The 26,228-nt window shown below is 38.8% G+C and overlaps 1 protein-coding gene and 1 long non-coding RNA gene across 4 annotated transcripts; one reads left to right on the top strand and one right to left on the bottom strand.

Moving 5' to 3' along the window:
* Positions 1 to 422: 422 nt before the first annotated feature.
* On the bottom strand, positions 423 to 23,599 carry zdhhc5a (zDHHC palmitoyltransferase 5a). 3 transcript variants are annotated; one of them, XM_032562384.1, is made up of 13 exons: positions 23,173 to 23,599; positions 17,578 to 19,122; positions 14,884 to 15,005; positions 14,630 to 14,787; positions 12,833 to 13,005; positions 11,674 to 11,776; positions 11,467 to 11,558; positions 10,155 to 10,281; positions 9,272 to 9,380; positions 8,329 to 8,438; positions 4,416 to 5,455; positions 4,269 to 4,275; positions 1,824 to 1,987 (listed from the first exon to the last, which is right to left on the bottom strand). In XM_032562384.1, the coding sequence occupies exons 2-13, from the start codon at positions 17,739 to 17,741 to the stop codon at positions 1,982 to 1,984; spliced, it is 2,211 nt and encodes a 736-aa protein (XP_032418275.1). In that variant the 5' UTR covers positions 17,742 to 19,122; positions 23,173 to 23,599; the 3' UTR covers positions 1,824 to 1,981. The 3 variants fall into 3 exon arrangements, with proteins under 3 accessions (XP_032418274.1, XP_032418273.1, XP_032418275.1); XM_032562382.1 differs by lacking the exon at positions 4,269 to 4,275 and having other exon boundaries at positions 1,750 to 1,987; XM_032562383.1 differs by lacking the exons at positions 4,269 to 4,275; positions 23,173 to 23,599 and having other exon boundaries at positions 423 to 1,987; positions 17,578 to 17,741.
* Positions 3,556 to 16,539, top strand: LOC116719741 (uncharacterized). The gene is made up of 3 exons (XR_004339260.1): positions 3,556 to 4,209; positions 13,654 to 13,656; positions 16,530 to 16,539. It is a non-coding gene; the product is annotated as an uncharacterized LOC116719741 (long non-coding RNA).
* Positions 23,600 to 26,228: the final 2,629 nt, after the last annotated feature.

Genomic DNA, 26,228 nt, shown 5'->3' with positions numbered 1-26,228 from the left:
TTTAAAGTGGAATGGCGGACGTTAATTTCGACCAATCAGGTGTGGCTCTTGAGAAACGCCAACTTGGTCGCTGAATTTTTCTGACCGTTTTACGTTATAAACTAGATCCATTAGCGTCACATTTTCTTTAAAAATAAATCGGAATTTAGCATCAAGACCTAATTTACGTTTTAGTTATTGTTTATGGTTGTGTTTTATTTTGGATATTTGAAATGTCATCCAGTTCCAGTGTTTTGTTTCTTTTTTTACTAAATTAAAGTTTATTGGTCTTTGAGATGGCAAACTTGCTTGAAAATGGTCTCAAAACATTATCAATTATCGCACTAATTTCTGGGACAATTTATCATCCAGCAAATTCTGCTTCTGTGAAGCATCATTCTAAACGTTGTAAAGCACTAAAAATAACCGTGATAACACAGGTACTATGTCCTGGTGTTGTCCACATTTAACCATTTATTTTCAGACTCAGGTTGACACATTACTTTCTATCTGAAATGTTTTTGTCCCTCCCAACACACACATACACACAAAATATCAACTTTGCTTAGAACCATTTGATGTAAAATCCAAATTTCCACCGAAATCCTCCGGTGAGGCGTCTTCTTCTAAATGTGGCTGGGATTATTTTCCCCCAAATGGTTCCGTGTTGAATCGTTCACAGGGATCCAGATCATTTTCCAGCTGAGATTCTGGGAAAAAAGCAGCTGAAGCAAATCAGCCAATCAGAAGGGACGCTTTCTTCCTTTCATTCGCTTCAATATTTAAAAACTCTTCATTTATCAACAGCTATGTCTCCATATAAATTGATATAAAACAGGGGTCAAATTAAATACAAGAAATAAAATTAAAAAAGGAACAGAATAACTTGAAATGTTCATTTTCAAGGCAAATGCTCAGATTTTTCTATAAAACTTTGCTCCTTCAAGAGCCAAGACATAGTTTCCATATTCACTTTAGTTTGTTCAAAAACAGACGAAATGTTCCTCAGTCTGATAACAGCAGCCTATGGTGGCAAACAGTGCATGCTCCAGTCTGTCAAGAACGTTTTACCAAAAAAAAATCCACATTTAAAAAAATAATAAAACACATCATCCTGTACAGACATGGAATTAAATTCACAATGAGCAAATCAGTAAAATAGCAAAACACTGGCAATCAGAACATAGTCTCTTTTTTTTTTTTTTGTTTTACTCCCTCAATGCTAACATGTCGCGTTCCCTGGAATCAAGAGTTCAGAGAGCTGCACCTTTTTTTTCTCTGTGTGATAGAGTCAGGGGTCAGAGGTTACAGGGACTCTCCTGCATCAGGCAACATGTGGCGACATGAGTGTTTCCCGCTCTGAGTCCACTGCATTTACGGAGGGAGATTCTGCCGATAATCGTCCGACTGATCTTACGTCTAGTTCCCGCAGAAGCCCTTCGACTCGATCCGATGAGGTTCCTACCGTCTGCGCAGGATTACCGTCACTCAAACCAGACGTTTTTATTAAAATATTAAAAAAAACAAATTTGATCTAAACAAAGTCCAAAGTGCTCATCTGAACCATAGGAAAAGCTACACTTGTAAACCTATGTTAGGAGGTTCTTGGAGGCCCAAAATGAATCCGGATCCAAAAAACTAAAGCTCCTGAAAGGATGAAAACTCAAGAAATGAGTTAAATGTTTTTTTTAAAATCAGATTCATGGTTTCAGGTAAGGGGGGCGGCAGGACGATCCAGTTGGATTCCTCAGGCGAACAGTCAAGTGGAAATCATACGGAGATCTCGTAGGTGGTTCCCCCGACGCCGGTTACCTTCTTTACGCCGCCGGCCGGAGGCTTGTGGGCCGGACTCTGAGTCACCGGCGAGCTCAGGTGGTCTGCGGCAGGTCTGCTGGGTGAGGAGACCAGGTGACAAGGGGAGGAAGGGGCGGAGCAGGAGGAGGAAGAGGAGGAGAAGAGCTGGCCACCATTGGTCCGACTCCGAGGTTTCCTCTGGATCAGCTCACCTCTGGGTTCATGAGAAAAATATATAAAAACACCAGGATTTAGAGCCTAGGGTATGATGGAAGTTCCTCAGAGGAGGATCAGGATAATCGACTATTTCATTCCTGTTCTGCTAAAACATATACAACTGCGCAAATTGGAATTGTATATGGAAACACAGCAATGTCAATAAGACGTTTTTGTGCTAAATCTGCAACAGAAACTCTTCTTCACATCACACAAAGTCACCTGATCAATACCCAGATGTTACTACTGGCGGAAACAACAAAGACGACGACAGGAAGTGGTAAGAGGATGATGGTTTGTTTTTGTTTAGTTTGATTTCAGAAAATGAGCGGCTGGCTCCATCTCTCAGTACTGCTCAGTTCATAACATGTTGAATCTAATGCTCTTTTGACTACAATTTCCCCAAAACGCTGGATACGTAGCCGCTCCCAGGTATAAGGAGTTTGTTGTTCCAACACCTGATAAGACGTGATGTCTGAATTAAGGTGCCATAGCTGAATTACAAATACAGCTTATGTAACCGTTTACATCCGTTGCTGCCATAATTTTTGATGACTAGCTGCAAACTTATTTACATGTAATTTTTATTTAAATTCTTATTCAATAGAAACAACGCACTTTGGAAATTGTGTTGGGTTTTTTTAACCTTAGAAGAACATAGAGAAAGATTTGCCCACATTTTTAAAGGAAACGCCGCTACTGTCACTAGAATAAAAATTAGCTAAAACCATTCACTTAGAGTGTTTTCACACCTGATAGTCTGGTAGATTCGGTTTGATTGGGGACCAAAGTTGCAACATTTGTTACATTTTCAGCTGCTGCGGTTCACTTTCACACTGCAGTGTCAAAGGATCCAGCCTAATTAAAAAACCTATTCCCCTCCTCACTTGTGGTGGCGCTACACCAAGAATTGACCTTAAGAGATGGACTCTTAAGTTTTTTACTTTGCGCGCAGTGCGGCAGGGTCGCAGTGACCCTGCGTGCGCTTTTACTAATTATTTTGTGTGCTTTTGGGAACTGACAGTCTAACAGGACAACCCAGACTCTGCCTCATCGCTGTCCAACCGTTACGCTAAGACAGTGAGACGGTTAAGTGGTGAAACAGCTTCACTAACATGCAGTCAAGCTCTACAGCGCTCCGCTAATGAGCTAATATTCAAATATAAATTGTTTGTTTTAAGTAGAAATGGTGAACAGCTGCTCTGAAGCACGCTAATGAGAGACAAATTCTGCGGTGTGCAGGGTGGAACGGTGAAAAGGAAAAGGACTCAAAACGAATGTTGATATGAAGAAAAGGTCATGCAGACTCCAAACAAATCAGAGATGCTGTAATTTCTGTGATACATCAGCAAAAGTGTTTCCTAATCAAATTCCAGAAGTGGGCAAAATTTTGTAGAATTCTTAAGAATTTTACTGTATTTCAATGGGGCAGAAAGTTACAATATTTTAAGAAGTTTGAAAGCTGAAATTACCAAAAGTTGCTACATAAGTCTCCAGCAGAAGCTGAATGTTTTGAAATATGAATTGTTGACATCGGTTGAAGTACGTGGAAGTAGTTAAATGCAGTAAAACTTAAGGAACGTGGAATAATAAACGTAAAGAGAAACAATCTTAAGGAATGAGATTGCTAAATCGTGATTTAGATTTCAGGAGTTTGTCGCTCCAACACCTTAATAAGACCTGACGTCTCTTCTGATTGGCTGATAGATGATGTTAGTGCCATGGCTGAATTACAAATACATCTTATGTAACCGTTTACATCCGTTGCTGCCATTTAGAATCAGTGCATTCTCACTGATTCTAAAGAGAAATAAAACCTTAAGAAGTGAGAACGCTGAATGCATTCTCATAAAAAAAAAAAACACAGATCTGCACAAGAACAACAGCATCAAACACAACGATGAAAACAAACTCGAGTGAAGTTGACCCCACGCCTTCAAATCTAATGGTTGACCTTTGGACCTTTAAACTTTCATTAATCTCTTCAAAGCAAAAGCAGCACAAACAAAAAAAAATTGCTGCACACACTTAGTTGAGTTAACTGACACCAATATTGTCTGAGTTGAAGGAAATGGGGAACTGGTTGACCTTACATGACCTCTGGGAACTTTTATTATATATCTTTAAAATTATAGCGGCAGAAATTTTCATATTTGCTGCACAAATGTTTGACAGCAATTCTGTTAGATTTGAAGAAAATGGAGGCACCAAATTCACTCAGTTTGAAAACGTCCACAAACGAGAGGAAGATGAGCAAAGGAAGAGGAGGAGGAACTCACAGGAAATCTGGCAGGAGGAAGAGGAGGAGAGAGGGAGAAAAGGAGGAAGAGCAGGAGGAGCAGTCAGTCCAGTTTCTGGCAGGCATGTAGCTTCTCTGAGTTAGCAGCAAACCAATCGTCAGGGTCAAAGGTGAAAGTCATACTCACTTTGGTGCTTGTATGGCTCCTCCCATCCCTCCGCCTTCCCCTCCTCCTCCTACGCCCGCGGCGTTCGCGCCGGCCGATGCCGACGCCTTGCGGACCAGACGGTACTGCATTTCAGCCGCCGCTGCGCTCGAGTACGACAGCGACTTGCCCAGCGGCGGGGGGTGGGCGGAGAGCGGCGAGCGAGCGGAAGCGCTGCCGGAGCCCAGCGGGACGTCGGTGGAGCGGGTCCGGTACGGATAGGCGTGGTGGGGGGCAGCAAAGCGCGGCGGGCGCGAGGATGAGGAAGAGGATGAGGAATGGTGGTGATGATGGTGGGAGTGGTGGTGATGGTGATGGTGGTGATGGTGCGGGGCTGAGGAGTTGGTGGCCGGGGCGGTGTGGGGGTCGCCAAGGAGGCGGTCCCGCTCCGGCGGAGGAGGCGGGGAGGAAGACGAGGAGGAGGAGCGATGAAGGAAGGGATGGTGGTGGTGGGAGGAGCGGTGATGGTGATGGGGAGACTGGGAGGACTGGGACGGCAGGTCGGCCTCTCTCTGCTGGGACAGGAAGGGCGAGCCGTAGCCGCCTGTTGCTGGTGTACAGGGTCTCCCCGCGGGGGGCTCAGGGGCCGCCGCCGCTTTGTCAAAGTCCTCGCCCGCCAGCAGGCTGTCGTACGACAAGCTGCCGTTACGTGACGGGTGGTGAGGCGGCGGCGTCTGATTGGCCAAGCTTTTGAAGCTGGTGGAAGTGGTGGTCGCCTCGGAGATGTGGGCGGCGCCAGCCGAGCTGGAGGACCGGGACGCCACCGCCGACAGCACAGTGGGGTCTGAGAAGGACGGGTAGGAGCGGCCGCCCAGCGAGTAGCCAGGAATGCCGCCGCCACCACCGGCCTCCCGCCCAGCCTCCCTCCGTTCGCCGCCACCGCCCACCGCCCGGTCCGACGGCACGTCCCGGCGGTCCAGGCTGGGCTGCGAGCGGAAACCAGGCTGCTGGCTGGCCTGGAGGAGCGAGGAGGTGGAGGAGGAGGAGTCCCTGGCGCTGCCAACGCTCTCCCCTCGACTCAACTGGAGGAGGCAGAAGAGGGAGGAGACAGAAAGGAGGAGGAACTTAAAGGGCCGGCGTCATGTTTTCAGGAGAGGTAGCTCTACTTCGACATGTTTTTACTGGAGTAAAAGTAAAATGCAGCCATCCAAGAAATTACTCGAGTAAGAATATAAAGTATTTGGTAAAAAGTTACTCAGGTACTGAGTAACTGATCAAATCATCAATCATTTAATGTTTAAGAAAATGACAGACAAAAATAGAAAGTTAAGTTTAAATTTTGAGATTTTAAGGAGCAAAATGACAATAATTCATATTAGTAAAAAAAAATAAAAGTCAAGCAAAACAAAATTTTTACTTTAATGAAAAACTTTTGAAACTAACAAAAACTGCAGGTGTGTGTCTGTGTCTGGTGAGTTTATGGTTAAAACATGTTTGTTCTTCATTCAGTGGGTAGAAAATGCAGAGATTTTACTCTAGTAAGTAAAAATAACTCATAATAAATTATTTATGTAAAAGCAAGAAGTACAGCGTAGTAAAAATACTCCTAAAAGTAAATTTTTTTCCAAAAAAGGTCACTCAGGTAAATTGTAATTGACTAAATGTAACTAGTTACTACCCAACTCTGGGTGCACAGTTTCATTTTATAGCATAATCTTTTAACTGCCAAATGAAGCATTTGACTTTGTTAATTATGATATATATTGAAGCGACTGCGACTCTAGTCCAGAACTTAATTGGTTATAATCTTACCTAAAGATCAGGGATTTCTTTGTGTCGATGGATAACGTCTCATCAGAAATCACGTGTGGGGTTCCACAAGGTTCAATCCTGGGACCCTTAATATTTAATATCTGTACGTTCCCAGTAGCTCAGATTATATAGGAAATAATCTGAGCAGATGAGACCTACTCTGCATTACGATTTTAACAGGTGACTCTGAACCCATCCAAAAACTGGACAGATAAATGTGTGGATGTACAGAAACAAAACTGAAGTTATTATCTTTGTGATAGATCTAGAGTCAATGCACAGCTTCAGTTATTACAGCTAGAAACTTGTAATATATATAATGAACTTATAAAGAAAAAAAATCAAGTAATTATGTCACTTTTATTCGTTTTTAAAATGATATTTTTATTAAATATGATTTAAAATATTTTTTTCCCCTGATTTATCACCTTAAATTGTGATTATGCTCTTTAAAAACTCCTGCTGTTTCTGAAACTCACCATTTATCCTCCATTAACCCTTTAAGAACGTTTTTACCAGCGCTTCACTGACACATGTGGGCCTGTCACGATAAATTCTGCTGGACGATAAATTTACCCAAAAGTTATTGTGATAAATGATAATATTATTGTTTTGAGACCATTTTTAAATAACATAATGCTAATAAGATGCTAAAGAGAAACCTTTTAAATGCATTTAAGACATTTTAAGGCCTTAATTTAAGATACATTGTATTTAAAGCTTTTTAATGATGTGAGGACAATCTGATTTAGTTAAATATTCTCTGCATTTGCAGCAGAGGAAGACGACAGCAGAAGTAGACAGACAAGATGGAGGCTGTTAGGACATTGATGACACATTAATAATAAACTGATGATGACAGCAACAAGAGACAGACTGGTTCTAATCAGAAAGAAAAACTTTTTATTTTGGAGAAACAGGAGAGGAGTTCTGGATACTGCTGGAGAGTCGGGTGGATCTGGACCAGACATGGGGACAAATACTGAGTTAAATTACTGAGAATAAATCCAAATTAATGTACAGAGGCAGCTGATAACTTTTCATTGTAGGTACAACCATTAGAGACAATCTAAAAGACTTAAATACTTCAGTTAGCTTATAAATCACTGAATGGCTTGGCACCAAAGCACATTAAACACCTGTCGTTGTCGTAGCAACCTTCCAGACCTCTCAGGTCTTCTGGTTCTGCCCTCCATTCCTAGAACCAGAACCAAACATGGAGAAGTAGCATTCAGCTTCTATGCTCCTTTAATCTGAAACAAACCTACAGAAAACTGAAAAACTGCTGAAACACTTAGCTCCTTCAACTAAATGAAGGTTGAAACTCACCTGTAGTTGTAATATCTGGTTGTTGATCATGTGACTCACATGATACAAAAAAGTGTTTAAATTGGCGTTTTGAGAAATACATTTATTTTAACATAGCTGGTTGGTTTTAGCAAAAAACATGAGATTTTTCTAAATTGGCGTGTTTCAATTACGCAAATTTATTTCCGTAATTTGTATTTGAGCAACTATATGGTCAATGGAAACGCAGCTACACTGTAAAAACTGAAAATGGTGCCAAGTAATTTCGGTCCAGTTTCTACTCCAAACAGCTTAATACACTTGAAATAACCTTTCGGTAAGATGTAGAAGCTAAATGCAGAAACACAAATTAATCTGCCAATGGAACAAATACTTTTTCATCAATATAAAAAAAATATATTGAGTTAAAAAAAGCTCATATTTCTCCCAGATAAGTTAGTTTTGTATTATTTTAAGTGTACTAAGACATTTGCACGAGAAACTAGATAAAGATAATGTGTGCTTTTGCAGTGTACTACTAGAGGCAGCCATTTTCATCTGGGAAAAGGTTCTGTTCAGTATTTGACCCATGTCCAGATCAAACAGGAAGGGAACAGGAAAACCACGCTCCAAACGAAGAGAGAAAAATGATTTTAAAATAATCACTTACTGATACTGATCAAATGTAAGCCACTGAAACCAAGATGGCCAACGGAAAATCGAAAGGAAAAAAATAAAATAAAAAATGGAAATGCATTAAATTGATGCGATAAAAGAAGCAGAAACAAAGAGAAATGGAGCAGAAACAGACAGCAGGTTCTCCCTGGTTTCTGCCTGTCCGCTGGCACAGCGTTACCTGGTTGGCGTAAGCATGAGTGAGCGTCGTGTGGTTCTTCCCCGGGCTGTAGGTGGGCCGGTACTTATACATGGTGGGGGTGGGAGGAGCTTTGCCCAGCAGGCTGCACTCTGCAGGAAGGCATCAACACAGGTCATCAGAAACACGTCGCAGCGAAAAATGTGAATAAAATCTTTCATTTTTAATACCAGATCCGATTTTAATAAAAAGAAATTCTCCCCGTCTTTTCTTAAAAAGAAAATCTGAAAAAGTGGCTTTTATTTCAATCATGATGAAGTATTATGACCAAGCTACAAGATTTTTTTTGTTTAATTATGAGAATATAATTATATTAGCAGAACAAAGATGCGATTTTTCCAGAAGAACGTCTTAGAAATTAATAGAAAAAGTTACTTCAATGAATTGAAACCTCAGTCTGTGATTCAGTTGTTTGCATAATCATTTCAAAGTCCTGCTACTGATAACAATTTGATGCTGATGTGTTAAAAAATGAAGTATTTATTTATCTGTAAAACCAGAATCAACGTGCAACTTCAAAACAGGCTCTTTTAATTTTTTGCTATTTTCCGTGAAGCAGTTCTCATAAAATTCCGATTTTATTCTGTAATAGTGGCTTTTTTCTTGTATTACTCCTACTTTCTCACATTGAAAGTACAACTATATTATTGTAATATTTTGACTTTTTAGTAAATGTCACTAATATTTCATCATAGAGTTGATCTTAATTCAAATTTCAAATAAATAAAATCTGTGAAACACACACGTCAAACAAGATGGTAGGCCTTGAGCATGCTGGCTTCACTAGCTCAGACTGAGAAAAAGATTCTTATTTTCCAAAAATTAATCTGTTAAAAACCAAAAATTCAATTAAAACTGAGATTAATGTCTTCTTTATTTATGGAAGAGGAAAAGTTGCAGTCAGAGGTCGGTGATGTTTCGTTACCTTCGGCGTTCCTTTGGCCGATTCCAGGGTAACGCAGCTCTGGTTTCGGAGGCGGAGGCGGCTCGGCGTCACATGACTGACTCTCCATCATCTCAAGACTGGACTTGGACTGCAGAACCAGAGCACACATGATGATAAGAAACTTGTCTCAAAATATAATTTTGAAACATTATATTATTCATTTGTTGTTCCATATCTGACTTATTGTTTAGATGTATGGAGCAACATCTATAAAAACACTAAACCAGAAGCTATGAGAATTTTTTGCTAGAGTACATACCAATAAATTGTTTAAATAGCCTGATTAATTTAAAGATGTTACGTTTAAAGCTAGAAAGAGATCATTTCCAATTAATTTACAAATATTCTTTGTCTTAAACTCAAGTGACAGAAATAAAAGAAGGAAATGTTATTTCAAAAGTAAAACTGCATGCTACTTTAAAACAAATGGAGTAAAATGATGGAGTAGTTTGGATGAGGAGTTGGAAATTATGCTCTACTATAAATCAAAAATATTTCATAATACAAATATATGAAGTCTTTTACACTTCTGAGTCAACAGTGAGGAGTTTATATTGTTAATTTAATGTATATGTGGCCCAGAAAATTGTGTAATTATTGAGAAAGGGTCCGGTTTATAAAAGATTTTTCTTCTTCCTCCTCCCTTTCCACTCGTGTATAGTAAGGCTGCAAGATGTTCATGTGTGCCACGTCCATACAATAAGTCATTTAAACCTGCAGAACTAAATGATTAAACCTCCTGCTGCCATCCTGTATGCAAAGCTATCTACTACCCACACATGCAAAGCATCTGTTCAGCACCAAACTAAACAATTAGCTAAAGATGGAGGCGCTTCCCCAGCAGGAGGCGTGTCGCTCTCACCCGGTGCAGGTCTCCCTGGATGCCGTTGTCCAGGATCTTGGCTGCCAGTTGAGCCTCGGTGAGCTGCAGCCGCAGAAACGGAGGCTGCACACTGACTTTCTGCACGCACTTCTTCCTGCCCAAGTACCTGTAGAGACAGCATGGCGGTGAAGCTAACCAGCACACAGGAGGCGAGCTTATGTTACAAGGAGTAGCAGAGATTCTGTTCAACATCAGGGAGGTCTGAGACATTTAGAGAAATTAACCTGTTTGGACATTTTACAGTTTAATTGCCAGAGACTGATAATAAATCCAGGAGCAGTAGCTTGTTCAAACGTAAAAAATTTGGTTGTTTTAACAAGATGCAAAACTCGCTGAAATGAGAAAACCTTTTTTTTTTTTTTTTTTTTTTACATTTTTGACCAAATTTTTAAAAAAGTGTTTAAAACAAGAAAAACCTTTTTTCAGCAAGATTCAAAAATCACTCAAAGAAAGCTTTCATGTTTTAGCCAAACTAAAAAAAGAAAATTTAGTGCAAAGTACAAAACTCATTGAAACAAGAAAACTTTCAGTTTAGAAAAATTAGAAAAAAATAGAAGGCTTCTTTAAATAAGAAAAAATGTTATTTTAACAAGATGCAAAACTTGAAACAAGAAAACTTTCATATTTTAGAGATTAAAAAAAATTGATGAAATTAGAAAAAAAAGTCATAGTTTTAACAAGATGCAAAACTTGTTAAAACAAGAAAATTTTCTAGCCAAATAAAAAAAACGTGTTAAAAACGAGAAAACCGTATTATAGCAAGATGCAAAACTCATTGAAAGGAGAACTCACTTCAATGTTCTCCTCACATTGAAGTGTGAGGAGAACATTTGTCACTTAACATTTATTATTTATTAAAACAAATATATATTATATATATATACAGTATATATATTCTCTTTTAAATAAGAAAGGTTGTAACAGAAAAACAGCAACACCTTTTGGGATTCTTACACATTGTCTAGAAGAATTGGGGTGAAAAGGAGAGTCATAAGTGAGACTTTATGCCTTTTTAACAAGTCAACCTGTCAGTGGCGTGTATTTTTATCTCCTTAAAAGAAGAAACTTTCTTGTTATATCTAGATTTAAAAGTCGCTTTGTTATAATGAGGTACTTTGTTTTAAGGAATTTTGCATCTTGTTATAAAAAGAAACACCCACACAAAATCTCTGCTTTTGCAAGGTCAAAAGACATAAAAAAAAATTATTCGTTTTCTCAAATGTCCGGGTACATATGGATTCGGCCTCTCCACAGATTTTACACTGTACCTACAGAAACTCTACTAACTCACCTTGGTGCCTGGGAGCTGCAGAGAACATGAGAGACGTTCCTCCAGCAGCCATTAGTGAAAGGATTCACTCCCCCTCGAAACTTTCCTGTCACCTAAAGTCGAAGCGACAGGTCGTCAAAACCGCAGCGTCAGAACTGAAAACCTTGTGAATGTTCTGGTGAGTAATCTCTGAAGCCAACAGTGGGAACAATCCTCCGTGTTTTCTACCTGCTCGTTGGTTGTTCTGCCTCTGGCCACGAGCACGACGTGGAAACCGGTGAGCCCGGCGACAGGAATGAGGAATAAGCCTGCAACACACATTACAGCCAGCCTGGCAGCACAGCGGGTCAAGGAGGATGAACAACACAGGCCTAAAGTGGAGCACACACTGGATTATACTTTAGTTTTTCATTTAGTTTCAATAAATATGCAAGGACATGAAGCAAAATGTCCCCATAGCACACTAAAGCACCTTTTATATTATCCTAATCAACACATGTTTAATAATTTCATTGTTTTTGTTGTGACACCATGTTATGATATGTTGGTTCGTCTTTGTCCTAAATGTATTCATTTCAATGTGTGCCTACTTTTGTTGTGTTTATTTTATTTTTGTTGTTGACATTAATCCTTCTCTTATATAATTAGTCATTTTTTTGGTAGAGCAATACCTGTTTGTTAGTGCATATAAACCAAAAATTACAGACCAATCGGTGAATAAATGGAACAGTTAAAAAAAAAAACTTCACCAGGACATCTGGCAAAATCCAGACTTCATTTAAGGAAACAGGACCTATTATGCAAAATTAGCATTTTGCATGTTTCTATTATTTCAATTTGGGTCTCAACTACTTCTAAAAACAGCCCAAGTGTTTTAAAAAGAGAAAGAAAAAACTCAAGTTAATGTTTTTCACTGTCTAGAAAATGAGCCGTTTTAAAAACTTCCTGATTGTTGGGTCACATTCCACAGGCACTGTGCCGTTACCTAGCAACCCAAGCAGATCTCCAGCACATTTGTGAGCTGGTTTTACTGCTGTACAATGGCTGCTGGAAAAGTTTTAAGTTTTGTTGTTGACTTACCACCCAGAATCACTTTCTGCATTCTTGTTGTTTGTGCAGAAGGCTACACTTCTGCTTTTCAAAGATGTATGGTTGTATAGTTGTGCATTTGTTTGCAATAATTTTCACATGCGAGTGAAACTTTGAGTTGGGGCTGTGGCCAGCAGCAGCTTATTTGGATTTAAAGTGACAAGATGTCCTAAAACAACTAAAATCTCATTATCTAAGAATGATTTTGTGCAGAAAATGTACTGAACATGTTCTGTATCGTGCATCGACTTATCTTAACCTGTTTAAGGAAGCTTTCTGGATCACCGTTAAAGGATACGTAACGATGGCGTGCAGGTGGTTGATGTTCTGCCGGTGATAGAGAATAAAGAGCAGGCCAAACCCAAACACGGCCATGATGTGAGCCGTCAGAGACAGCAGGAACAGGAAGAAGTAGCGGTAGTTCCTCCTGCCGATGCAGTTGTTCACCCACGGACAGTGATGGTCAAACTCCTGAAGAGTCACAAATAAAACAGGATTCCCTCAGTTATCGTTGGTTAGAGCTATTAAAGTGTTGAGTTTATAGCTGTGAAAATAAATAGTTGGAATAACACATTTAGATCTGCTTGAAGAAGCAGGCTGATCCACCTTTGCCTCAACAAAACTGTATTAAATATTTATTTCATTCGATTAATAATAATAATTTGATTTTCTGGGTTTTTCTTTTGGATTCTGTCCCTCACAGTTGAAGTGCAACTATAATGAAAATTACAAACATCTCCCCTCATTGGGAGAACTTTAAAAATCTGCTGCGTTTTGCCCACTGTAATAAAAATATTTCACATGTAACACAGTTTGTTATTTCACCGTACTGTCTAATCATATTCATACCACTGATTTGTTAAAATTACCGATGCTTCACACTGTGACCCTATAAGCTGATCCCTGTTCTTAAAACTCTGAATGGTAAATATCCTCCTCAGGATAAAAATAGTTTTTACACGTTTTGCTCTGCAGCATTAAAATCTTCCACTGAGAGATTTACCAAATCTGACACTCCTGTTCCAAACTGAGCCTCAGAGGAAAGGTGAACTTGTCCTGGAGGCTCCTCATGTTGCTTCGGTTTTAATCTCTAAATCAGAATGGTGTCAAATTATTCAGGGTGTCCAAAGTGTGGCTCATGGGCCTATTGTGGCCCCTGGACTAACTTTGTTTGGCCCCACCAGCACAAGTATATGATATAAACTGAGACTTGTATTTGTAATCAGGGTAAAATTACTACTGACACAATTTTCTTACAGTGGAAAATGTTAAGTACAACTTTATTAACAAATTTTGCTGGACGATAAATTATCCCAGAAGTTATTGCGATAAACAATAATATTGTTGTTTTGAGACCATTTTCAAGTAATGGCATAATAATGCAAAAATACATTTTCAAATATTGTCAAACTTTAAATAATGATGAACATGTAACACTGAAACATTTTGAAATAAATAAAAGAACAGAAACAACATATAAAATAAATTCTGAAGTCTCTATAAACAAAGTTTTCCTTCAAAATAAAGGTTAGTTGTGACCAAAGCACCAGATTGAAAACTTTTATCATTCAGATTTTGGTAGAAAAAGAGATAAAAGGGAAAACAATAAATCATGCAAATGGAAATTGAGTTTGTTTAAATTTTTCATGGGATAAATTTATTTATTGCTTATAAGTACAAAACAAAGAATTTGTCTTTTTAATAACAACGCTTTTATAATGAGCATAAACCTTGTCAAGCCAGAGATTTTACTGAAAAGTCAACTTTGCTGCAACCAAAACGAATTTTATTTCATCTATAAACCTGGCCAAACTAACAAGCCTTTTGAATTAAATCTTGTCATATAACTGAGAATGAAATAAGCAATTAAGAATTTAAAAACTAAATTCCTTTCTTTTAACAGAGTATACATGAAAAATAATTTTTAAGTTTTGGATCTACAATGAACAACATCCCTTTGAAACCAAACTACTTTTTTTGATTGATTTTAGTTTTATTTTTAGTACTTTTGACTCGATCACTCTGATTTAGACAGAGACGGATGATGATAAACAATAAGAACAGCTTTTATGAGTGTTTGTGTCCTTGAACGCACCTCCACACAGTTGTCACAGACTGAGCAGTGGGAGCAGCGCGGCGGTCTGTAGAAACGACAAGTTGAGCACCATTTCATCCGGACCTGAATCCCTCTGATTTCCACCGTTTTGTAGAGCGGAGCGCGGAAATCATCCTCTTTGTCCTCGTCTTCGTCCGCTGCAGGGACAGCGCACGTTTTTAGATTTAAAAATGAAACCAGTAAGTTAAGTTTGGAGGCTACCGTCTCCTCTATGACTACTTTCATTCGCTCACCTCTTGGGAAAATGCCAGGGTCCATGAATGTGGCCATGCAGAAGTTAGCCAACACAAACAGGAAAATGACTCCATTGTAGATGGGAACGGCGACAGAGAACTGCTCAGAAAGCCACGGACACCTGAAACGCCGACAGCACCGCGTCAAAACCAAAATACCACACGTTTTCTCTGACTGATGCAGAATGGGTCGGTGCGGTTCGGTAAGGCAAGGAAAATTTATTTATATAGCACATTTTATGTAGAAAATCATTCAAAGTGCTTCACAGAAAAATCAAGAGTAAGAGTTTAAAGACACGAGCATAAATTAAACAAGATAAAACTAATGAAATAAGGGAAAAAAATAATCGACCAATTAAATTAGGAAAATAGTGGATAAAATACTTTCAGCTCAACTACTGTTTTCAGTGCGCTATTTGTTTCCAATCACTGCAAAAACATAAAATCTTATCAAGTTCCAGTTTCTAATGCAAATATCTCAGTACACTTGAAATAAGACAAAACTAACTAATAGAAAACCTCTCAGCAACATACAGGAGCTTTTATCTTTAAACTTTTATCACCCAGTTTTTGTTGGAAAGAAATAGAAATTATTGATTTTTATTTTAATTTGTCACATGATTTATTGCGACAAGCCTAGCTGTAAGCAGAAGTTTAATTTTTTATTTCCGATGTTCAGTGTTCACCTGAGACCGAGACGGGCTGCAGGAACAGAGACGGAGTGACAGACTGGATGATGGGCTTTTGTCAGGGTGACAGATGTTGGCCTATTTTCCCTTCACTAATCCACAGATCTGACCGGCCACCGCACTGACCACACACAGATTACATCTCACACACACATGTATTCATGCAGAGAGGCACGTCTCTGCGTACACAATCACACCTTTCCAGCAGATTTTCTCACGTTTTCCCCACTGCTGCTCTTTTGCCTCTTTTCTCCACATTCTCACTTTGTGACAAGCAGCCGAGCTGAACTGCAGAGAGCAGTGGAGAACGAGTGTTTGGGTTTTAGCTTTGTGCCACCAGAAACGGCAGCAGGGAGTGGGAAATCATCAAAAAGATTAAACCGATCATGTTTGCAAACCCCATAAAACTGTCTGAAATGGTTACTCCTGATTCCTTCAGAGCAGGGAGAAAAACTCATTTTAACTTTGGGCTAAATCAACATTATGAATGTCCTCAAAGGGTCGGTTGTGGTAAAACGGGTTGATAAAACCTGTTAACAAACCTCTAAAGCCTGAATAAAAGCTACCTCTGCACTCAATGAATACTTATTAAAGTTAAAAAAAAAAGTGTGAACATCATTTCACATTGTATTTCGTCAGAATACATATGAAAACTACAGGAGAAGATTGTGGCCACTGAAAAAATAATACAATTCTGGCTTTAATTTTCTGACATCAAAAGTCAAAAATCTGAGAAAAATTTCAGAATTTTGACTTTTTTCCTCAAAATTTAGATTTTTTTTGACAGAATTTTGACTTTTTTTTATCTTAAATTATTAAAGTCAGAATTCTTTTAGTTTTTCAAATTGTCAAAATTCTGAGAAAAAAAAGTCAAAACTGTAAGAAATATTTTTTTTGTGACCCTAATCCTCTTCCATTGAAAACTGCTTCCAATTGATTGGTAAAATATTATTAAAGCATACTATGGTTATTCTCGATTAAATAGTTCATACTTCGTTTAATGATGTGTAGTTAAAAAAAGAAAAAAAAACATTATTGTGATTATATTTTTGCTAACGTAATAAGGGCTTTATACTTGAAATATTTCGACTTTATTCTCATAATATTATGACTTTATTCTTGTAACAAAAACTAAACTATATGAATTCTGCTATTAAACAAACACTTTCAGCCATAAATAGAAGCTTTCAGCCTCTGTGCATCACAAATCTGCAACAAACTTCCAGAAAACTGCAAACCAGCTGAAACGCTGAGTTCCTTTAAATCTAGACTAAAGTTGCTTTTGAACCATAAAAATTAAACATTGACCAATGATTTGATGTGTAATGATGGCAAAATATAATGTTTACTAGGTTTGTCAATTGTTGACTGTGTGGTGTTTTCTATGACTTTGTATTCTTGTGTTTTTATGATGTAAAGCTTTTTGAACTGCCTTGTTGCCAGAGTAGTGTACTAACAACATACATTTTTATTTTTTTTACAACTTTTATTTTAAAAAATTTACTTTTAGGAGTATTTTTACTACGCTGTACTTTTTACTTGAGTAATTTTACTATGAAGTATTTTTACTCTTACTTGACTAAAATTTCTGGATTTTCTACCCTCTGAATGAAAAACAAACATGTTTTAACCAAAAATTCACCAGACACAGTAATCACTGCAATTTTTGTTAAAGTTTCATATGTTTTCTTTTCTTTTTCTTTTTTTTTTAAATAAACTGATTTGGAAAAAAATTATTTTGTGTAACTTTGTTACTTATGAAAATTATTGTCATTTCGTCCTCAAAATACCAAAATTCCCACTTAACTTTATATTTTGGTCCGTCTGATAATACAATTTTTAAATGTTAAATGATTGATAATTTGATTAGTTACTCAGTACTTTAGTAGACTTTTTACCAAATACTTTTTTTACTCTTACATGAGTAATTTCTTGGACGGCTACTTTTTACTTTTACTAAAGTATAATTTTTTGGGTGCTCTGCGTGTGTATTAATGTGACTTACGTGAAGCAGAAGAAAAGCGTGGTGGACCCAACAAGGAAGAAAGTGGCGGCTGCAACTGGGACGTAGCGGGAAGGTCTGAGGGGCCTAGTGGGTGTGACCACAGCGTGCGGCAGAGGCGACGAGGATGGACCCCGCCCTCCGGTCTTACTGCTGCTACCTGGCATCACTTCCTGTGTGCTGCGATTGGTGCTTTCGCTCGCCAACCACTACGTTAAGGAGTCCGTCATTAACGCTAAGCGGACTCTAGAGCAAAAACAGGGACAGGGTGGATGCAAAGGAGAGGAGGGGTCTGACTTTTAGGTAGCACCACATCCAGCATGAAAAGCAAAGTGGACGCTTCTTTTTCCTCTGGGTGTTTTTACTTTCCCGACTGCAAAAGTCACAGATTATCCAAAGGAATTTGTGTTTTTGCCCGAAACAATGCAAACAAACATGTCAAAGAATAGAAACTATTCTTCTAGCAGTAGAAGTGAGTCGAAGGGAATGATCTGCAACTCAATGATCACAAGCTTGGCAGAAATCTTTGTGGTGGAATAAAATTTCTTTTTAAAAAAGTGTTTGGACCCTTTGAATGAAAGTCATTCCAGCAGAGCATCACCCTGATGTGGCCAGATGTAGCTTGATTGGGAATATAAATGAGGTATGTAGGCAGAGGTAGACCTGTTCAGATGGAAACAAAAGAGAGAAAAAAAAATAAACCAAGTGAGGCAGAAACAAAGAAAGGAGAGGAATGATTTGCTGAGGCGCGCTGTGTTCTTCTTCTCTGTGGTCTTCTTCAGATTACATCGACAGCTCCACACATCCGCATAAAAAAAAAACAGCAAAAAAGAAGTGCAGCAAAACAAAACGGTTGCAAAAGTTAAAAATAAAACTTATGCCAACCCCCCTTTTCTCAGCGTGTTGGAGCTTCAGTCCAGGACGTGTGTCAGACAGAGCAGTCTGTACGCGGGCCAGTGCGGGAGGAGTCTGGTTTTCCTGTGTCGGGGCATCCCTAAACCCCAGCGGTGGCCGGCTGAAACCACCTCACCTGCCGGCTACATTCCCGAGGCGATCGCAGGGCAAAAAGCAGGAAGCCACCGAGCGCTTCTTCCCAAAACACACAGGGCTATATCCGGCAGACCATCCATTAGTATCCATGCACGTGCAGCTGCTGAGTCGTTACACTCAGTGATGATGTAGGGTAATTATCTCATTTCAGAGTAGGAATATGGCAGGACTGAAGCCGTCGCTGATGACGGTGTGCTTGACCGTGGCTGTTGGTTATGTAACAGCTATAGGCAGTTTTCCTCTTTGCCTCCTTCTCCAGGGACTTCCCTCTACTCGCTCGGCCCTTCAGAGAGAACTGAGGCTTGGATAACAGCGCTACAAACTTGACCCTTAGGGAATACGCCTCTCTGGAGGAAAGTGCTAAAACGAACTGCAACAAAATTAGAAGAAGAGATTCCTGACAGATGGGTTCAGAGTTTCCTCTTGAAAAACAGGACAAAGGGATTCCCTCCTTCCTCGTTCAATCCCGTACTCTGATGGTTGGTCAGGATGCTCCACCTACAGCAATAAAACACAATGAGAAAACATGAGATACTCGGCCTGTCACAATAAGTAATAAATCAATTAATCACATAATAAATTAAAACGAGTTCAATAATTTCCATTTGCATGATTTATCGTTTTTCTCTTTTCTCCATTTCTACCAAGTACAATAAAGTGTATTTCTATCGTATTCATAATGATATTGCCCATAATGAAGAGTTCTCCAGATGGAAATGGATTTCTATGTTCCTGTTTTATAGTTTCTGGTCACAGAGAAGAAGCAGCATTTTGTACAATGAGCAAGCGGTGAAGTGATGACTGATCTGAGCCAACATAAGGGAGTCTTAGGATTTGAGGTGATGCTGTATTTCCTGCGGCAACACAAAAAGCACAGCCAACGGAGCTGCAGATCATCTTCTACACGGCCATTATTCTGTCTGTTCTGTGTTCGTCCATCGCTGTGTGGTTTGGCTCATGTACTAGAAAAGACAGGTCCAAACTACAACGGCCGGCCTCCCCTCCATCGAGCACTTTCATAGGTTTGAGATCAGGAAGAGGGGAGCTACCATATCTGCTGATCCTACACATTCTGGACACTTTAAACTTAAACCTTCATATCAGAAGGTTTAAGGAAACAGAGAGTTTCTCTCCCCTTACAGCCTGCGTTGATTTATTCTTCTCTCTTGGGAAAAAAAGTAAGTAATTTTAATGCAATGCTTCAACAATCATTCTGGGCTTTATTTTACTTATATATGTGAAAAAATGGCTGCAAATATAAGTGCATATCGTTCCTATCTTTATTTTATTCCTGTAAAAAGTTTACAGATGTTTTCTTTATGTTTGTATTTGAGCAGTTGAAAACCAAAGTCAAATTTCCTGATTGTGCACACAATATTAATCAATAAAACGGTTCTGAATATGAATTTTAGATTTACAGTAGGGATGCAAACAATTAATTCCCAATTAATACTATTTTAGTTTAGAATTACACCATGTTCCAAATTATTATGTAAGTGACATTTTCTCAGATTTCCTTAAATGGTTAATGCAAATGATGGTCAGTATAATTTTCAAGTCATGAACTATTACAGTATAAATCAAATTTTCCTGAACAAAGCTCCCCATGAGAACAGTATTTTTTTCCAAAAACAAAAACTCAAAATGTTCCAAATTATTATGCACAGCAGATTTTCTAAACATTTTATGGATTAAAAAGAACTGCAAACGGTCATTTATTGAATATGCAGCATTAAGTGGTCACATGTACTAAAATCAAAAGCTATTTCAATCAAAAACATCTTAACACACAGAGTTACATGTTAACATTTGACCCCTTCTTTGATACCACCTGCAAAATTCTTGCATTCATTGAACTTGTGAGTTTGTGGAAAGTTTCTGCTTGAATTTCTTTGCAGGATGTCAGAAAACCTTCCCAGAGCTGCTGTTTTGATATGAACTGCGTTCCATCCTCAGATCTTCTGCTTGGGGAAACTCCAAAGGTTCTCAATAGGGTTGAGGTCAGAGGAGGACGGTGACCACACCATCAGTTTCTCCCCTTTCATGCCCACATCAGCCAATGACACAGTGGTATTCCTTGCAGCATTCATTGTCATGCATGAAGATGATTTTGCTACGGAAGCACGGCTCTTCTTTTTGAACCATGAAAGAAAGTGATCAGTCAGAAAGTCCATATACTTTGTTGAGGTAATTTTTACACCTTCAGAGACTCTGAAGGGGCCGACCAATGATTCTCTCCCCATGATTTCAGCCCAAAGCATGACTCCACCACCTCCTTGCTGATGTCACAGCCGTGTTGGGACGTGGTGGCCATCCATCACCAATCCACTACTGCGTCCATCTGGACCATCCAGGGTTGCACATCAGTCATCAGTGAACAAGTCTGTTTGAAAATGAATCTTCACGTATCGCTGGGTCCACTGTGACCGTTTCTGCTTGTGAGCTCTGGTTAGGGGTGGCCGAATAGTAGGTTCATGCACCGCAAGCCTCTGGAGGATCCACTTTATGTGGTTTCGTTTTAAAATATCAACACTCGGAAAGCTCCTGAAGTTTCATCTAAATAGTGCTCACTCAGCCGAGATGCATGGCGGAGAAATTACTGATTTGCTACAGAGGCAAGGATGTGACGACAGAAAAGTGGAAAACATTATACAGAAAAATTGTAACATGAAAAAAACCCAACTAAAATCACAATAGAGAAGCGATCAGTACCAATAGAAAATGCAATCAATAGAATGCTCAATAATTTCAGTGAAGTTTGATCCAGAACTGCACAGCATTCTGGGGGATGTAGGCAGAGGAAAGGCTTTAGTCATGTCATTAACTAACTCATTTATGCTTTGGTTACCGAGCGACAACCTGTTCAGTAACTTTGCAGTTGCAGTGTCACCAAAATACCTCTTAACAGCTTGAAAATAAACAACAACAGCATGGAGTGACAGTAGAAAAGAGTAAAACGGCTTAAAAGGAAACTGGATAAAACAGGAAAGGCCACATCAGCCTTTTGGCAGTATTTCACATATTTAAAACAAAAATTTAATCAATAATTATCAATATTGATTGATACAGTGATATATTTTTCAGCCATATTGTCCACCTATACTAGCTTTCTTTCATTCCTGTAAATTATATATATTTATTCTTTATGTCCATGTGCAGACCCAGCCAAATTCTGTTTCTGTACATGATAATGGCCAATAAAGCTGATTCTGAATATCAATTTTAGATTGATATTCTAAAATTCATATCGATCTATCTATTCTATCTAATCTATTGCATATTAATATTATGCAAATATTAATATGCGTAATATTTCTTACGCATATTAAGAAACAATTATACCGCCATCCATGATTGATTACATAGCTATTCATTCTCTAATACTGTGGTTACCTTCTTACATGTGAAGAAGTCCACAGCATCATCAGCTTGGCTCCAAATTCACATTAGGTGTGTGTAAGTGTGTCAAAATAAATCAATTAATTGCATAAATTAAAACATGCTCAATAACTTCCATTTTCATAATTTATTGTTTTTCTCTTTCTACCGAAAACTTGATGATACAGGTCTTCTTTGGTCTCAACTTGCACCTTTTTGTTTTCAGAGGCTTAATTAATTTTATTGGTCATTTCTGTTGTTTTGTTTGTCTATTTTGGATCTATAAAAGGTATGCCAGTTTTAGTGTTAAATATTCATTAGAATTAAAATGTTATTGATCTTGGAGAATAAAATGTTCTTGCATTATTATGCCACCACCATTATATTACTTGAAAATGGTCTCAAAACAACAATATTATTGTTTATCGCAATAACTTCTGGGACAATTTGCCGTGACAGGACTAGGTGTGTGTTGGTGCTCCTGTCCAATGACTCTTGAACTCTGAACAGTTCATTTTAGAAGCAGTGGAGGTTCCTGCTACCATCGACAGCGGTTACTTTTTACTCATCAGCTGAGGAAAAACACTGCAAAGTGCTCTAAAATATTTCACAACTCAGCAAAATTCCTTGTCAGATTTGATCAATTCAGATCTCTCATGAACCAGGTGGCTTCATCTGCTGATGGGGCCTAAATATAGGATCATCCAGATGCTCCAGCGATTTCTATCACGTTTCTGGATAGAAAAATAAACAATAAATATGTAATAATAAAAAAGATCCGTGTTTGATTGAAGGAATTGGATGGATTTTTTATGTGCGCAAACTACAGCGACGCCCACAGTGGGCCGTGGGGTGCGGATGTTACTCTGGGATGACAGGAAAATTGGCCAACGGAATCAATATTATTCTTAAATAATGTTTATCCAATCATTAAGGAATCGATGTGGGTAATTATGCTGTAAAAATAAGGGTGGAGACAGCCGTGATTACACAGTCCTTTACGACAAAATAGAGACACGTTTCGACGTTGCTGGGAGTCACTTTAAAATACCGACAACACATACACACCGTTAAGCTCATTCGGTTTTTACGCTGCACCCTGAGCTGCCGTTAGCCGTAAGCTACCCAGGTGTTAGCCTTGGCTAGCTGCCGGCTAATCATTCACCTCACCTGAGAGGGCTTCCAGCGGCCAGGAATCCGGACCCGGCTGAGGGTGTGCCAGTCTGGGTAACGGTTGGATTATCCGATGAGAAATATCCAGCACAGCTACTCCAGGTCCATATAAAGAAACCCCAGCTAAGCTAGTTCATCCTCAGAGGGTTTGGTTGCAAAACCCACTGATATGACAGACGTTTGTTACTGGAGACAGCTAGCTTAAACGGGGTTAGGAGGCGCGAGCAGCTCCCTGCTTTCATAACCTGGTAGCTCCGAGATGAACGCAGAGTCTCTGCGACAACTCAGTGAATATAATCCACACAGGATGATATCCTCCTCTCACGTCTCCAGGATGTTGGTGGCCAACAGACTCCCAGAGGCCGACAGATTTCTCACAGCCACAAAAACTCCAGCGCCAGGGTCCAAGAGCGGAGTTGTCGTAATAGAAATAACACTGATTGGGTGTCACGGCTGTCAATCAAGTCAATGGCGTATACTATTGGCTCTGAGGCCAAGCCCCGCCCATCAGAACAGGTAACGTCACGATCGCTCCAAATCGTGATTAAATTGATAGCAAACAGTGCGGCACAGACCAACGCTCCTTTCAAAGACCTATAATTTTTTAAAATATTTTTTAAACGTGACTGACACATAAACTCAATCTGACAAGATTTCCTCCTACTTTTATGAAACACTGACACACTAACATGCAGAAGTCTGCAGATTTATTCCTATTATGCAGATATTCAAGCTCTATTATACAGAAGTATTTGCACATTTTGCCTACTAAATAATTGTACTAAAATAAGAGTAGCACTTCCTCAGTATATTCTTATCTATATATTTCCCTTTGGGAGCAATACAATATTTTTGAATATTTTTAATATATCCACTTCATTAAGTGAAGTTACTCGCAGTAGGTAGAGTATCCAGAAATGTTACTCAAGTAAGAGTAGCAATATTACCTATAAATATTACTGAAGTGAAGGTAATATGTATAGATGGGTCAGTATGTTTCTACGGGCGGCTTGATATAAAATTGTAAAATTACAATATAAAATTGTGACATTGTGTATGTGAAGCTAAAAAGTTGATTTTTTCTGGGTTTTTTAATGGTATTACCTTCATTTTTTTTCTTGCCTAAATCATCATTTGGCAATAAGGAGTTGCTGATTTTTTTTTGTTTTGTTTTGTTTTTGTTTTTGTCAAAATGACTTAGGACATTATTTTAGGAAGATGACAATATGGTGCATTTTATCTTGAAATTTTCTCCCTTGTCTGTCTTCTTGTTTGTTGTTGTTGTTGTGTGTCTGTGTGTGTGGGGGAGGATGTGCAGGCGTGTGCGGGGGTGTGCGTGTGTGTGTGTGCGTGTGTGGGTGGGTGCGTGGGTGTGTGTGTGTGTGTGTGTGTGCGTGTTTTGTATTAACCATATGTGTTTTAGTCTGTACTGTCTGGCAGAGGGGCAAACAGTGGAAATCACTCTTTGCTGTAATTGGATGTATTTAAATCTAAATTATTTACTAATGCACAATGTCTTAATCAAATAAAGAATTGCAATAACTATTACAGAAAAGTGTGGTGTAATTCCCCCCCCCCAAAAAAAAATTACAAAAGTAAATGTAATTGAGTAAATGTTAGTTACTAGTCACCTCTTAAAAATACTGATTTATAAAAGGACTAATTACTGAAATGTTCCACCCCTAAACCATGAGAATAACAGATTAAATCCCAAACTTACTCAATTTCAAACAACAGTTACAACTCACAAACATTAATCTAAGCTGGTGGGTTTCAGAAAATTGTTTCAGTGGAGTTACTGAATCCAAAAAGTATACACTGTCTCCCTGGACACATACTGTACCAAGCATGAAAAAACAAAACACACAGACCACTCAATGGACAGATTAAAATGACAGCAGGGGCTGTGAGGATAAACCCACAGAGCCAAGCTCATCACACACACAGACACACATCCACCTCTGACACAGACACAAGCTGGGGAGTGAAAACAAACCTTAAATCCTGCCACCAGGAAAATAAACATGCATTGTGTGTTTGTGTGTTGCAGCTTCTGGGCAGTCACCATGTGATTCCACAAATCCCTAAACTAAAGAGGCAATCTAGGCATTAAAAACAATGAATGTTTATGTGGTGACCCGTTTCTCATGCGCTGCTGCACAAAGAAAACAACGTGTTTCCTTATCTGAACGTCCATAAAACGTATCAGTAAATCAGACAGAACGGCTCTTATTTTTGATTAACCACTTGGTTAATGTTGCATAAACTTGCAAATGTGGTTTTCTTCAAACATTTCCTTCTTCTATGTCTTTAGTGAGCAGAGGGAGCTTCAGACTTGAGTGAATTTACTCCCACCGTGTTCTTCAAATCAAATTGGTGTTTGTTCTACATTTGTGCTGCAAAATTTTGCTTGTGCTGATATTATTTTAAGATATTCATAAAAGCAAAGTTTATGGCAATCACAGAAGGTCAACCAGCCCCTCCTCCATTTATGAAGTCAAACAAATTTGGTCTCAGTCAACAATGCTACATTTGTGCTGCTAAGATTTTTGTTTGTGCTGCTCTTGTTTGAAGATATTAATAAAAGCAACAGTCAAAAGTTCAACCAGCCTATATACATCACCCAAATCAAACATAATTGGTGTCAAACGTCTGTGCTACATTTGTGCAGCAAACACTTTTGTTGGCGCTGCTACCATTGTTAAGATATTAATAAAAGTCGGGTTTCCAGAGATCATAGAAGGTCACCTCCCGTCCCTCTCACATTTATAAAATCAAACAAATTTGGTGTTAGTCAACAATGCTACATTTGTGTTGATATGTTTGCCTGTGCTGCTTTTGTTTTGAAAATATTAAGGTTCAATCCCTCCATTTTGGATGCAAGTCTGAAGACATGGAGGCAATTGGCCTAAGATGCCTTAATTGATTAAAATCTACAAGTGCCTCAGGCTGAGATGTGGTGTGTTAGTCTTTTAAGATTTGAAATAAATCTTAAACCTTAATGATAAAATCTGTGTGTGGTGTTCTTCAAGTTAGACGTTACACAGATTCCG

The sequence above is a fragment of the Xiphophorus hellerii genome, chromosome 5 (genome assembly GCF_003331165.1).
Source record: "Xiphophorus hellerii strain 12219 chromosome 5, Xiphophorus_hellerii-4.1, whole genome shotgun sequence".
NCBI classification, from domain to species: Eukaryota; Metazoa; Chordata; class Actinopteri; order Cyprinodontiformes; family Poeciliidae; genus Xiphophorus; species Xiphophorus hellerii.
Note: the sequence above shows the minus strand (reverse complement) of the source record. Positions and strands in the feature narration are given on the sequence as shown.